The sequence below is a fragment of the Hipposideros armiger genome, unplaced genomic scaffold (genome assembly GCF_001890085.2).
Source record: "Hipposideros armiger isolate ML-2016 unplaced genomic scaffold, ASM189008v1 scaffold_284, whole genome shotgun sequence".
Taxonomy (NCBI): domain Eukaryota; kingdom Metazoa; phylum Chordata; class Mammalia; order Chiroptera; family Hipposideridae; genus Hipposideros; species Hipposideros armiger.
In genome coordinates, this window is record NW_017731634.1 from 2,068,418 (window position 1) to 2,083,883 (window position 15,466).

Sequence of the window (15,466 nt, forward strand, 5' to 3'; positions counted from 1 at the left end):
CTGAGCCACATACGTCAGGGGGCGGGGCGCGGTGCCTGGGAGCCAGTCTCATCGGCCCTTGAAGTCAGCTTGGGTTTCAGTTTCCGTTTCCCAAGGCGATCCCCAGAGCGAGTGGCAGACACAAATCTGAAAGACTTCAGGAAGACAAGGAAAGGGTGGGCCCAGGGACACAAACAGAAACAACCCCCCCCCCCGTGGGTATGTTCAGTAACCCCCTACAGATCCAGCACTTCCAGTCCTTTACGTGATTCACAAAAGTCATAGACACGTGAAGTAATGATTGGAGAGTTTCACTTTCCATTTACCAACTTGCAAAATTAGTAAACTTGAAAAGCACCATCACCGTTACTCAAGAAATAACATAAAATAGTGACACTTGAAACTACCCTGAGATAATTACCGTTGGTTTAGGACAACATTTGTTCAGATTAGGGTTTTTTTTTGTTTTTGGGGGGAGTTTTTTAGCTGAACCATCCTGCCACCTGTTGGCAGCGCAGCTCGGGCGGGAATCGAATCACTGTTGCTCAGAGCTCACACTCTTGAGTGAGCTCTTAACCAACTGAGCCACTCAGTCCGCCCTGGGTAGTTTTTTCTGTTTTGTTTTTTTGTGGTTTTTTTTTTTATGAAAAGGATGTATCTTTTCTACAAAAATGAACTCATGGACATTATGGAGAAAGTGAAAAGACTATCCACAAAATGGGAGAAAATATTTGCAAATCATATATCAAACAAGGGTCTAGCACCCATAGTATATAAAGAACTCTTACAGCTCAACAACAAAAATATAATTCAAAAATTGGGCAAAGAGTTGAATAGACATACCTCCATAGGAAATATACAAATGGCCAATAAACATGAAAAGATGCTCAACATCATTAGTCATAAGGGAAATGAAAATCAAATCACAATGAGATACCACCTCACACCCACTAGCATGACTATTGTAATAAGCAAAGAACAATAAGTGTTGATGAGGACAGAGAAATTGGAGCCCTCACACACTGCTGGTAGGAATGTAAAATGGAGTGGCCCCTGTGGAAAACAGTCTAGTCGTTCCTCAAAAAGTTAAAACAGAATTTCATGTGATCCAGCAATCCCACTCCTAGATATACACCCAAAAGAATTGAAAGCAGGCGTTCAAACAAATGTTTGTGCACAGACGTTCATAGCAGCACCAGTCACAATACACAAATGGTTAAAGCTGGACGAACAGCCAGATCCATCCACAGATGGATTCATAAACAAAAGGTAACCTAGCCTTACAATGGAATACCATGCAGCCATAAAAAAGGAGTGAGGCACCGACACTGCTACTACATGTTTGGACCTGGAAAACAAGATGCTCAGTGAAAGGAGCCAGACACAACAGGCCTCATACTGTATGATTCTGTTTCTGTGAAATATCCAGAACAGGCGAATCCCCGGAGATGGAAAATAGTGGTTGCCAGGGGCAGGGTGGTGGTGGAAAGTGACTGCTTTATTAATGTAAGGCCTCCTTTGTGGCTGATAAAAATGTTTTGGAACTAGATAGAGGTGACGGTTGCCCCGCATTGTAAATGTACTAAATGCCACTGAATTATATACTTTAAGATGGTTAAATTTATGTTATATGAATTTCACCTCAATAAAAAACAAAACTGAAAAGCCCTCATACTCCTCCCACCGTTTTGTGACCTGCTTCATTCATAACAGTGTATCATAAACATCTTTCCATATTAATAGATACTTTGTGCCAGTTGTTTTTTTTTTTAATTAAAAAAAAATTTTTTTTTTTTAAGATTTTTATTGGGGAATTGGGGGGATGGGAACAGTGCTGGGGAATTGGGGGAAGGGGAACAGACAAGTTGCTGTCGTTTTTGTTCTTCAATCTATTTGTGGAGGATGTTGTTTCACTGGCCCAAGTTGGCACCATCATTGCGCTCCTCCCTGGTGAGGCAGATCAGTCGCCGGCTTCTGGACGGCCGCCGCTCACTGCGGCTGTTGGCCGCTCACGCTGGCTGTTGGCCGCTCACGCTGGCTGTTGGCCGCTCACGCTGGCTGCTGGCTACACACGGTAGCCCATGGCAGCTCACTGCCACAGGGACTGCAGCCCACGCCGTCGCCGGCGACTCACAGCAGCCCAGCTCCAGGCCGAGCTGTTGTTCAGCATCTTAGCTGTAGAGGGCAGTGTCACTGGCCCTCATATATGGGATCCGAACCGGGGCCCTCTGGCGTCCCAAGCCGGCTCTTAACCATCGCGCCACTCGGCCGGCCCGTGCCAGTTGTTTTAATGGTTGCATATGCTCCCCTTAGTATAATGAGTCCATTACAGTACTGTGTAGAATTTAGTTAACCATCCCACATTGTTGAGTATTTAGGTTGTTACCCAATTTTACTATTACAAATAGCACATAACAGGCATAAGTTAGGTATAAATACATAAATAAATTGTAATATAAAAAAGTAAAAGCGTGGAAAAGAGAAAATGTTTTGAATATGACTCTTGAGCATTCCACCTTCCCATATCTCCATGACTCGGGTACCGCACCCCCTCAAGCCTCTGCTGAGAGGTCAGGTGCAGGCAAGGCTTCCCTGATCGCCCCTGGCTTTGCTTCTCCACACAGCACTATCACCTTCTACAAACCATGCAACTTACATGTGGCTGCTGTCCTGGTCTTTGTCCCTGACCAAGATGCTCACGGCAGAGGCTGCCCATGAAAGTGCAGAGAACACATGTGTGCACGAGTGAAATAAAACCTGGGAATGTGCTGGGTCTCAAAGCCTGACTTCTCATTAAACTCACCCTCCTATCTTTCTGCTTCAAATCACAAACCTTGACACTTTATTGAGTAAGCATCTGAACTGAATCTGAGTTGACATTCCAAAACCTAAACACTGTGTGACTTACTTTTGCAACTTGAATGAGGTATGGACACACAGCAGACAGCCACGAGTCACTGCGGTCTGCTGAGTGCCCACCTGTGTAGCACCTGTGGGACCATCACCACAACCAGAGTGGTGTGTCCTCTGCTCAGTTCTGACTCTCGGACCACATACAGCTTCTTGCTGGTTCTAGAAGCAGTGCTGCCTTCAAGGACCTTGGCGATTCCAGCTGCTAAGCCCCAGGGCCTGAGAGTGGGGGGACCAGGTTTGACTCGTCCCCCTGGGCCCTTCTTCGTGGCAGGGACCCCGCCTCACAAAGGTGTGGGTCTCACAGCCCAGGGTCTTCCACCCTCCACAAGACTCAGCTCATCTCTTTGCTCTCATTCAAATCTGAATCCTTTCCCCACTGTTATGAGCGACTGTTAGGCTCACAATCTGTGCTGCAGTCTCTTCCTGAGAGTCAGGGGGACTAACCCCCGAGAGGCTCTCAGACCCCCAAGATCTACCTGGCATTGCCTGAGGCCTCCGTGGTAGCCACGGCACAAGCAAAGAACAGATCACGCAAGGTCTTAAGTGCTTTTCAATATGCTCTTTACTTAAACATCAACCATCAACACACCACACAGTAAGCACACAGAGTAATACGCTAATTGGGTAAAATAGAGTAATGAGCCAGTCCCACAGTCAATCAGATTCCTGGGGGAGTGAGGAAGGGTGGCTGGTCCGGGAGGTCTGTCCGGCAGAGGTTCTGTCCGAGCGGAGTGGAGCAGAGTGGAGGGTTCTTGGAGCAGAGTGGCAGCGTGGTCGCCTCTCAGTTGGGACCAGTTCTCTGAGCTGCCAAAGTCCTCAGCTCTTATACAGCTCTGACTTCACCTTATTGGGACAGCCGGCCAGTGACCCTGACGTCATCGTGTCTTCAGTAGCAGACCTTCGGGGTGTAGCTGGTTACGCCCAATTACCAGGGCAACCAGGCAGCTCTGTGGGCGTTGTCTGCTAAGTTCTATGCGCGTGTCCAAAAGGGAGTTCCTCTTGCTCATTCAATATGGGGTCACTCTTGCTCACACAAAAATCATTCTAACCGCTTCCACACCTTTACACACCTTTCCATCTGGCTGGCCACAGCTCCCAAGACCATCATCCTGGATGACATCTGATTGGTCACAACTCCAAGGTCACCCTGATGCCTGTCTGAGGCTGCCCTGTGGGGGGGCAACCAGGGCCAACCAGGAAATGTGGCCTTAGAGACCCCATGTGGGCTGAATTTCTGAAGGAAGAGCATTGTTGAGGCTGGGCTCAGTAAACAGGCAGGCCCATTTCTCCCAAATTCTCTCAAAGAGGGCGGTCACCGTCTCCCTCACCCCCAGAAACAGGAACGCTGAGCAGCTCAGCCACAGCTTCCTGTCCTGGACCCCTCCTCCCATCTCCTGCTCTGTGCAGCCTCGCGTGTCCCATGCCCCTCACACCCCACACACACAGCTCCCTGTAGTTGGTATCTATAGAGAGCAGGAGGCCAGCAGGGCAGAGGGTGCAAAGGAGGCAGCTGTTCCCACACTGACCAGCAGGCCCAGGGTGCCAGTCAAAAAGCCTGGTGTGTGGTTTCAGAAACAGACCCTGGACTGGGGGGCCTGGCCCCCAAGGGGAGAGGGGCTACATATGAGAAGCGTCAGGTGGCCTGTGAGGAGGGAGAGAGGGAGGCCAAAGGCAGATGGGAGCTGTTCTAATGTGGGCAGGCAGTGAGCTGTGGCTGGGGTGGCGGGGGGAGCAGAGCATGGGGCACTGAACTTGGTTCAAACCCACAGAACCTGGTGAGGCCAGGGCGAGGGCGGAGCCCACTCACCTGGTGCAAGCAAGGAGGGAACCCAGCAGGCCCCACAGCCAGCTGGATTCTGTGCTTGGGTCGCCAGTAGCACGAGGGCCAGGCGCACCCACAGCTCTGTGCAGTCATCTGGGTGTTAGGGGCAGGTTGACTCGAAGTCCATCTTCTCAGAGCCCAGACCACGTGAGACCAAGGCCCCCCAGAGCCCGCAAGGAGGAGAGCCGGGGCACGTGTGCGGGAGCCACCATGGGCAGCTGGGTTTCAGCTGGACCCCAACCCGGTGCCCTAATGTCCCTTGCTACTAAATGACACTTCCATGCCCCCACCTCAGACCCAGCAGGGCAGCTACAGGCACCTGACGGACTCAGGCTGGCTTGGTAGGACACAAAACCCAGAAAGACCAATGGGAGGCACCCGCAGGCCCCACTTCTCGGTGGGGAGGGGAAGAGGTGGCAGGAGGGACGAGGCGGCTGAGCTACTCCACCAGCCCACGGTCGCTCAGGGCCAGGAGCGCTCGCCCAGGACACAAAGCTGTACTCCCCCAACTTGAATTTCTGCCTGAGGCCCCAAGAGGTCTCAAGCCACACCCCACAACTAAAGGGAAGGGGGAAGCTCAGGTGGGGAGGCTGGGGGAGGGGCCCCCACTGTCCCATGAAGGGAGAGAGGCCACAGTCCCCAGTGCTAAGAAAATGTTCCCCCCGCAAAAAAAAACAAAACCAAAATGATCCTGAACTTGAAAATCAGACTCAAGGAGCCTTCCTGTCCTTGAAGATCTCCTAGAGGTGCCTTTGCTGATGTTCTAGAAGTTACAAGGTAATGTGTCGACACCTGTGGGATCATTCCTGGGAACACGGTCACCCGTGCATGCAGAGCGCTGGGCTGGGCCCGATGGCTTCCAGGCCTCAGTCCTCAGTCCTCAGGGTCACATCACAGGAGAGCAGGCAGGGAAGAGGTGCGTGGGCTTGAGGAGGGGGGTCACCTGGGGTAGGTTGGGCAGAGTCAGGGCCACCTGGGGCCCACAGTCCAGACTGGAAGGCAAGGCCAGTCAGTGGCTCATGCCTACCTGGCCACACACAGCTCAGGATGTCACAGGATTGCGTGATTGACAGAGAAACACAGCCACAGCCTCTTACGGCTTGTCCTTCCCATCTGGCTGGCCTTGTGACAAAGGTTTCACTGTGTGAGTTCACAGCCCAGGCCCTAGGAGGCCCTGAGCGTCCACTTCACTTGCAGTGTCGGCCGAGCCATGTGAGTGAGCCAGTCCACTTGGGCAGGATGGGGCCCCCCGACAGAGAGCCAGGTGGTCCTGCAACGCAGCCCCAAGTGTCCATGCATGGTGCCACTTGAGTCCTTCCAGCCCAGCTGACCCTCGGCTGACAGCAGCCCTGTGAATAAGGCCCTGGGGAAGCCACCAGCATCACCCACATCCACCAACCTGAGAAAGGACTCAGCCACGAAGACAGATGGGATTTGACTTGGGTTTGGTTTTGCAAAGTGAGGATGATGAAGGAAGAGGAGAGAGGGAAGGAGGGTGAGGGAGCAGACACTGTGGCTGGCCCGATAGAAGGAGAAGTGACGTCAGGTGACACAGAAGAACCTTGGTCTCATCATCCAAGGACGGCAGATCTGAGCGGCTGAAGGCGGGGGCGTGAGCTGTAAGGCTGGGAAGTGGCCAGAGGGCAAGAGTCACTAGGCTGTGCAGGAATTACAGTTATGAAAAAGGACACGGCCCGGGGAGCGGGTGGCCGGCCAAGGGGAAAAGGGCAGGACCACTGCTGGGGACAGGAAGTCCAGCAGGTCGGATTGTGAAATCACCAAGAACTATGACAGGAGTGGCTGGGGAAGGAGACAAGGAACCAGGAGTAAAGCCTTGAGCAAATGAGGGGAGACCCCCAGGGAGAGGTCTGACAGTGCGAGATTCAAAGCTGGGGCTTTTTAGGTGGAGAAGAGACTGGTCTGGAAGTGCCACGGAGGGAGACAAGGGAGCTCACCTCTCCCCAGGTGCAGTGGCCCAAGAGTGGACAGAAGAGCAGACCCACAGGCCAGCAAGGGAGGAGGCGCCCAGGCAGACAGGCGCAGCTGGAGGTTATGGGGATATGACTTCCCAAAAGCAGGGAGGTGTCAGCACTCAGATTTTGGAGAAAGATGTTGACAATGCCCAAACAATGGGAGATGCTGTTACTCATCAGGTGTCGGGGGACCATTCTTGCTGGGACAGTCTCAGGTGGCTGAGGGAAGGCCTGTTGCTCCTATGGCCCGAGGCTGGAAGAGCCCCCTTGGCAGTGGGAGTGGAGGTGGGGTGGGGACTGCATTGGAGCCTCAAAGGGTGTCATGGCCTCTGCCTGGGCCCCCGACATCTGGCCCCCTCATCCTGCATCCTGGATTCCTTGAGCCCTGGCCTCTGTCACTTTATGATTCCAGCTGACAATGGTAAACACTCAGCACCCAGTTCCCCCTCTCTAGGACAGAGCCTGCAGTGGTCCAGCCTGGTCCCCTGACAGCTCTGATCCTAGCTGCCCTCACCACAGGCTGCTGCCCCTTGGCAAGAAAGGAGGGAACAGATTCTAAGGAGGGTAGGGGAGGTGAGGGACAGGCGGTGGTCTCTCATGTCTGGAGTTCATGTGCCAGCGGAATATTGAGGGGGCCGGGGAAATGCAGTGTCCACCCTGTCAGAGGTTGGGAGGGGGTGTGCACAGACTGCACTTGGCAGGCTCTCAGGGACATTGGCTGGATGTTGTTGTGTGGAGTGCTGTCATGGTGGCCAGATGTGAGACCTGCCCAAGGTTGGAGCCCAATGTCTGTCCTGGAAGATACCTCCATCTTTCTCCACAGACTTTCCTCACTCAGCCCCCAACCCCCCTTCCATGGCCAACAGTGGGCCCTGGAGATGCCCCTGGGTCACCAGCCATCTGGGGCTTGGCCACTCAGGCCTGGAGGACAAACAGCTGGCCTTTGATGGTTCCCTGAAAGCACCGCATCATATGGAAAGGCAGACCTCAAAGCCACTGAGCCTCTGAAAATGCTGGAGAAAGACAGCGGGGAGGGGCAGTGGGAGAGAAAGGCCACTCTCTCTGGGTCCAGTGCTTGGTCCATCAGCTATTCTGGTTACTACTGCTGCAGAACAAACAAGTCCAAAATGTCATAGCAAAAACTGTCCTAGTCTGTGGACAGAGAGTTGGAACAGAGCAGGGGCAGCTGGGAAGGTGTGAGGTGGGTGGCTGAGCAGCTGCAGGTTGGGATCATCCGGGGGGGTGTCACTCACGTGTCTGGCAGCTGACACCTCGACCTCCGGGATGCTGGCTGCAATGCTGACAGCATGCCTCTCGGGGCCACTTTTGGCTCATAGTGCGGCATCTGGGTTCTAAGAGTGGCCCAAAGGAGCAAGGTGGACATATAGCATTTTTCAGATTCAGCCTCAGAAATCCTCTCTCACTAGTGCCTCCGTCCTTGCTGGTCAGTGTCCTCACAGTCTTATCAAGGACACTCCATAAGGGTACGTGGAGTGGGAGAGACCCTTGTGTCCATCTTTGGGTCTCAGAACCACTCCCCCACTGCAGCCCAGAACCCTCCTACATGGAGCAAAGGAGTCCCCTGGGCCTGACCAGAGGCTAAGTCCAGATGTGACAGACAGGGAGTGGACAGTAAGAGGAAAGGCAGCCTAGAGAGATACATACAATGGGGGTGCAACCCTGGGGGAAAGACACTGGGCGACGACCCTGGGGAAACTCACGTTCCTGTGACCTAGAGGGCTCCTTGCTGGGACTGGGCTGGGGGGCCAAGACACTGGGGACCTTGGGTGGGAGGCACTCCTCCGTCTCTGGAAGATGTGTGCACATGAGCCTGGGGAGTGCTCAGAGGGAGGAGGGAGTACACACAGCTCCTCCCTGCCTCAGTCTCCCCTCTGCTCAGTCCTCTCCCGCCGGCTTCGGGGGCAGTAACAGCTGCAGCTGATATGTACCCAGTTCTACAAGCTTCCAAAGTAGGATCGCATTCATCCTTCTAACAACCCCGGGATAAAGAAAGATAACCTATCGTCAGGTGACAAAACAGGTACATCTGACAACCATGGGAGAAAGAACGGTCAAGAATGTGGCTCCTCAGGCCTGTCCCTTCCAGTCAGAACCCCCTGCCTGTCTGGATTCCGGTTGGGGGCGGCCCAGAGCCCCCCCCAGACCGAGGCCCGGCGCCCCGCCCACCCGGGGCCAGGGAGGCTCAGGGCGGCAGTTTCCCCGCACGACTCCTCACGGAAGGAGGAGGCCCCGGCGGACACTGGGGGCACTCGGTGCCTGGACGGGGGCACAGCGAGGGCTCCACGGTCAGGGGGCTGCGAGCCGCCCTGGCACCGGACCGATCAGCGCTGCCAGGACTTTCTGTGCGTGCAGGGTCCCCTCGGCAGACCCTGCACGACCCCTGCAGCTTTCCAGCGCCTCCTCCCAACTCCTCAAGCCCCTCTGGGGCGGGCTCACCTCGATGAGTGACAGCTCGGCCTTGAGGCCGGTCCGGAGGCGCGCGTGCGTGGCGGGGTGGCTCTGAGCCGCCTGGAGCCGCGGAGAACCGCGGAGGGATCGGTCTAGCTCCAGCATACCGCAGGGCTTCCGAGAGGAGGGAGGTGGTACTGTGCTTGGCACTAGACTAGGGCCCGATTGGGACCCGTCTCTCTCAACGGAGCGGTTACTTTGTTTGCCGTCGCCTCCCGCATCGGACTAGAAGCCCCAGGACAGGGCTCCCCAGCCCCAAGGGCAGGCGGGGCCCCGTGGGCCTCGGAAACGTCTGTGGGGTGGGCACCAGCTGCCGCCAGGCCGTCGTGGGGAGGGGACCCTGAGGACTCAAGACTATAGTGCCCCGCAACGTAATTCAAAATGAAAACATCAAACATTGTGCCGCTTTGAAATGAATAAATCTTAACAGTTGTCTCTCATTTTTTTGTGAGCCCTACTTTGCTGGTGCTGACTCGATGTTGGGTAATCTGGAAGAGTGTGACATCACCAGTTCCATGATGTCACCCCATCTCGCTTGTGTCATCAACCACCTTCACTCTGAGACTTCACCTCCGATTATCTGGTGACATCGCGAGTCTAACCAGTGACATCCTTACATTGTCCCATGACGTCATCCTGCCTGACTGGAGACACCGCTCCAGCTGCCCTGCCGACAGCACCCTCACTGGTCTTAGGCCATCATTTAATTGTGCTGTGATGCCACCCTGGTTGCCTCGTGACCTTGTCCAGCCGACCTCCCTCCTGCCCAGTGGCTGGTGTTCCACGTCCACGGTGTCACAGGTCTTGCGTAGATGCTGCAGGCGGTGCGGGTCCCAGAGGCCGAGCACGCGGCAGGTCAGATTCGGAGGCTGTGCAGAGGCCCTGGGCCCGGGCGGGCGGGGACCAGGGACAGCGGAGGAGGAAGGAGGCGTGTTGGCGGAGGCTCGCCCACTCCTCGGGGGCGTCTGACTCGGCTCTCCTCGCAGATTTTCCTCTCCTATTTCCCGCGCCGCCCGCGGTGAGCTCTGCGCCCCACCCCGCCCTGGGCCCCAGTTCAACCTGAAGGTGAGCCTCCCAACTCGGCCCAGCCCCGGGGACCCGCGGCCCGGGCTGGCCTGGAAAGGCCTCCTCCTGGCGCGCCTCTCGGAACGCGGCGGCGCGGTGATTTTTCCCGCCTCGTCGATGCCAGCGGCGGGCGCGGGCGGGGTGTTCCAGCCTCCCTTTGTCACCCGCGGGGTTGGTGGGCCGGGAGCCAGAGCGTGACTGACAGTTGTCGGGGGCGGCGGCCGGGGGCGGGCGGCCCTGCGCCGGGTTGGGGGAGTGAGGGCGGAGCGCAGCCGCTCATTGGCTGGCGCGAGTGTGGGAAAGAATGCGGAGCCGGGTTCACACACCCCGCGGCGGGTCTTCCTTAAATAGCCCCGAGGCTGGCTGCCCGCGCGGGCCTGACGCCTGGGACCCGCTCGAGAGGGACGCGGGACGCCGTGCGCCCGCCCTCGGCCCTTGGCGGCGCGCTCCGCGGGATACCGGGAGGCGCGGGGGCGCACCATGCCTGCAGACACCACGGGGAAGCCGAGAGCTTCGCCGCTGACAGGAGCGTCGGCCAGAGCCAGCCGAACCCCAAGCAAGCCCCGGAGCGCGGCCGAGCACCGAAAGGTGGGACTTGGCGGGGCATGGGTTGGGGGACATGGGGTGGGGATGGACCCACGTGGGACTCAGCCACTGCCTCACCCGCAGTCCTCCAAGCCGGTTATGGAGAAGAGGCGCCGAGCGCGCATCAACGAGAGCCTCGCTCAGCTCAAGACCCTTATTCTGGACGCACTCAGGAAAGACGTAAGTCATGGGTGGGGGGTGAGATCGAGGCGCCGAGTCTCGGAGCCGGGGGCTTGGGGGCACTACTGGACCGCAAGTCGCCCACACTGGCCCTGCCCCCAGTGCTCCCGCCACTCGAAGCTGGAGAAGGCGGACATCCTGGAGATGACCGTGAGGCACCTGCAGAGCTTGCGGCGCGTGCAGGTGACAGGTGAGGCGCGGGCTGCAGCGGCGGGGACGCAGAGGGGACGGGGAAGCGCGCCGGATGACTGCCGCGGGCACCGACCACCTGTCCCCTACTGGCCCCCGCAGCCGCGCTCAGCGTGGACCCCACCGTCTTGAGCAAGTACCGCGCCGGCTTCAACGAGTGTCTGGCCGAAGTGAATCGCTTCCTGGCGGGCTGCGAGGGCGTCCCGGCCGACGTGCGTTGTCGCCTGCTCCGCCACCTGGCGGCCTGTCTGGGCCAGCTGGGGCCCTCGCGCTGCGCGGCCCCCCCGCCCCCCGCTGCAGAGGTTCCGGCGCCCGAGGCCTACGCGGGTCGTCAGCAGCTGCCGGCATTCGATGGCCTCTTCCCCGTGCTGCGCCCCGCGGCCACCTTCGCGCTGCCGCTCCTGCCTGGCCTGACTCGGGCGCCCCACGCCGCCCCCAGGGCGGGGCCGCAGGGCCCCGGCGTGCCCTGGAGGCCGTGGCTGCGGTGAGACCACGGCCCTCGGACTGTGGCGGAGGCCGCCCCGTTCTAGGGCCGCGGCCTTTGCTGAGACTGTTCCAGGGAATATGTATTTCCAGAGGCCGCGTCCAGAGTTTTATGTTTGTTTTAGTCTTTTCTGTGAAGTCCAGTCCGGCAGCGCCTGCGGCTGTGGTCCTTGGCGGCGGCGGTGGGGCGTCGCGCTGGTCCCTACGCCTGGCCCCGCCTCGTCCCCAGGCCCCGCCCCCGCCCCCGCGCCCGGCCCGGCCGGAGCGCCGCCGCGTGGGCCCGCCCGCGGCTTGCGTTTTCCCGCATCTGCGCAAGAGCCAGCGACCCGCCTTGAGGTGGGGGTTCCAGGTCCCTCGGGAGGTTCAGGCAGGAAGGTGACAGTAACCACGTTTTTCAGACTGCATCCTACTGTTGGGAAGCACTTGCCTCACAGGGCAAGTTTTTTTTAAGGCATCTTTCCCCACTCCTGGAGACGCTGGACGGTGGAGAGTTGTCTTTTCGCGTGGTTGGCCCTGGGCCGCTGAGCTGTGCTGAAGGGTGGCCATGCCCTGAAGCTTGAGTTCTGGTCTGATCCACCTCCTGCTTTGTTCTCACGGTTCAGCACCAAGCCGCCTGTGTCCCCTCACCCCATGGACTGAGCCTGTCCCAGGCCAGCGTCTGCTCAGGAGGGAGGTGCAAACAGGAGAGGGCATCAGAGTCTCCAGGGCAGGGAACTGGGGCGAGGCTGGCACAGGTCGCTTTGTGCTGGGGCTCAGGGGGTGCTCTTCCACCAGGGCCCAGTCCTGCTGTATGGCCGGCCCTGCCCTGGGAGGGGAGGGCCCCCCTAGCGGCAAGGGGCTGGGGGTTCATCCCGTCCATGCTTGGTCCTCAGCCCCTGCTACGCGTCAGCGTATAATACTAGGCAGCAAAACTAGGCGGATTGGATACTGGCCCTGGAATCACTGTCCTGGTTCGCAGGTCCCCCCAGCAGCTGCTGGGGGCTGTGCTCCAGGTGCCATGAGGGGTGGTCCAAGTTACACAAGCTGAGACTGGTGTGTGTCACGCTGAGCCCACCTGAGACTGAGCCAACATCCGTGTCCCAGCTGCAGCCCAGGTCATCAGATGGTTGGCTGCCGCCTGCCTTGCCAGGGTCCATCAAGGCGGAAGAGGGTGAGTCACTGCCGGAGGCTGCTCTGCTCCTCCAGCAGCTTCCGTATCTGTGCCATGGGCAGGGTTCACCTGGGCCCTCCTGGGTGAGGCCATGCTTACCTGGCAGGGACCTCCCAGTCCCCACCAACACAGTCACCCTCTGCTCTGGCTGCTTTGCCCATCTGACGCCCTGAGCGTCCAGGGCCTAGATGGTGGCAGCAGTGTGGGCCAGGTGTGCACCCTTGGACAATCACACTCAGTGGCCCTGTCCCTGGGAGGCCCTCCTCAGTGGAGCCTTGCTGAGGGTCTGTGCTGGGGGAGCTGGCAGCTCAGCTTGGTTGGGGCAGGGTTGCTGCTCAGGGAGGGCCTCAGTGCAGAAAAAGGGAGGAGGGCCTGGGGCTTTGTGAAGCTATTGGGTGGGTAGCAGGAGCTGAGCCCCACACACCCTGCAGGAAAAAGAGGGACCTCTTCACCTGTGTGGTCAAAAGGAGAAGGGCCCCTGGGGAAGGAAAGCTCTTGGAACTTGGGTCATCATGCTCTCCCTCCTTCCACAAGAGGGCAGCACCAGCTCTAGACCAGACCCCCCCCCCCTTCCACCTCCAGTCCCCTCCCTGTCTCCCCAACCCTAAACACCCCACTCCTGTTTCCCCCCACCCCGTCTTACTTCCTTACTTCCTGTTCTTGATCTCATCACCGTTCACACTGTTGCCAAAAGGATCTTTGCAGCCAGGACCCCCTCAGCCCTCAGGGACCCCTCTGGCTCTGGGGACCACACACAGTTCCTCACACCGGCGAGCTCCTTCCCGGCTCTGTCCCTTGGTGCTCAGCCTTCCCCTGGAATTCTCTCCCCACTTTCCCACCTGAGGCCACCACCCCAGGCTCTGTGTGCTCCAGAGGCCAGGGCCATGTCTGTCACTCACCTCTGTCCCCAGCACCCTCTTGGAACAGCTCAGTCCATACTGACCTAATTCATTAATTTGAGTGAAAAATGGAACCAGGAGATTTTGGGAGAGGTGTCGTCCTTGGTTAGATTAGGGAGGCCTGAGGAAGCACAGCCCTGCCTGAGGCTGGGCGCCCATGCTGAGGGGCTGCCTCGGGGCCGTCCCCACGCTGCCCCTTCCACTCTCCTCCCCATGCCCAGCCTGGACATCTGCTCAGGTCGGTGGAAAGCTGGGGTGGAACCCCTCAAGTGCTTTGCTACAGGCCCAGTGGTGGGAGCTATGGTCCAAAACTTGGGGTGCTCCCCCTTACACCAGGGTCTCTTCCTCCTCCCTACCCTTCCGCCCATTCCCACCTGTCTCCTGCCTCTCATAGGCTCTGGTGACACCCCCTTACCCCATCCCTATTTTTATCTCGGCTTTTGTCTTGCAGACACTTCCTGTTGAGTCATGGATGAAACGCATTCTCCTGGCCTGGCCCTGCATGGTGGTGGTGATGGTGTGGGGATCAGGACTTTCTCCTCCTGAGGGGAGGCCTGCTGGTCACTTCCCCTCTACAGTAGGTGGAGTCTTTTTCATCTTGGACCTACTTCCAGCCTGTTCTGGGAAGACCAAGGCTCAATAAATGTTTGTGGAATGCAAGTGCTGGTCAGCTGACCTACCTGCCTATGTGGGTGTCACAGCCCTGTCCATCTGGGTCCATCTGTCTGCCTGTGGGGTCAGGGCTTGGGGACCGGACAATGACAGCAAATCATAGGTGTTTGAAATCTGGAGAAAGAATTGGTCTCCATGGTGACTGAAGTCAGCCTGGCCGGGCCCATGAAATGCGGAAATTTGGGGTGGGGAGGTGGTAGGGCTGCTTGGGAGTCCTGGCTTGTGAGACCTGAAGCCTTAGGTCCCCGTCAAAGCTCCTTGGTCACCAGGAGCCTTCTCCCTGCCCCGCGAAACCCTGGCTCCCTGCAGCTGTGCCTGCTTCTCTGTCTGCTTCTTGAAGGAAGGGCTCTTCCCCTCCTGGGTTGCACCCTCAGGCAAGGACCAGACCCTGGGCTCCTCCCAGGAGGCCCCCAACGACACCTGTCCTGGGATGCAGCCTTGTGAATGTACCCAAATTGCCTGTGTGACCCATGGGGTTCAGCAGAAGCGATGTGATGTGTCATCGAGATGAGGCCGCCAGTGCCGCCTGTCTCTGTCTGTCTGCCTGTTTTTCGCACATCATTCACTTGGGAGAGACCAGTTGTGTTTTGCTGTGGAAAGGCCAACATGTGGCTGTGGGCCTCCTGCCAACAGCAATGACAGTGAGCCTCACAACAGGTCCTCTAGCCTGTCGAGCCCTCAGATGAGGCCCCAGCCCCTGCTGCTGTCAGGGAGGGCGACTTCCTGAGGGACCCTGAGCCAGGCCCACGCAGCAGAGCCGCTTCCCAACTCCTGGTCCTCAAACTGGGGGATAGTAAATGCGTGGTGTTTTAAGCTGCTAAATTTTAGGTTAATTTGTTATGCAGCAATAAATTACAATAAATCTTATATAAAATTCAAGATAAATATAAATAACAATAGCAATAAACAAACAACTAACCTGCCCACGGTCACACAGGGCCCACCACCAGCTGCCCTCATGACGATGATTGCTGATTGCGGAAGAGGTGGGGTGAGGACTGGGATCAGGCGGGAGTAAACCCAGAAACGGCCCTGCAGCTGTCGTTTGTGGACTTTGATTTGGTTTCTCAGAGAGCCTGACATGGGT

The 15,466-nt window shown here is 57.6% G+C and overlaps 1 protein-coding gene across 2 annotated transcripts; it reads left to right on the plus strand.

The window, feature by feature from the left end:
* The first annotated feature begins 10,515 nt into the window (after positions 1-10,515).
* HES4 (hes family bHLH transcription factor 4) lies at positions 10,516-12,710 on the plus strand. 2 transcript variants are annotated; one of them, XM_019658423.1, is made up of 4 exons: positions 10,554-10,809; positions 10,891-10,986; positions 11,089-11,176; positions 11,278-12,710. In XM_019658423.1, the coding sequence occupies exons 1-4, from the start codon at positions 10,702-10,704 to the stop codon at positions 11,661-11,663; spliced, it is 678 nt and encodes a 225-aa protein (XP_019513968.1). In that variant the 5' UTR covers positions 10,554-10,701; the 3' UTR covers positions 11,664-12,710. The 2 variants fall into 2 exon arrangements, with proteins under 2 accessions (XP_019513967.1, XP_019513968.1); XM_019658422.1 differs by having other exon boundaries at positions 10,516-10,986.
* The last annotated feature ends 2,756 nt before the right edge of the window (positions 12,711-15,466 follow it).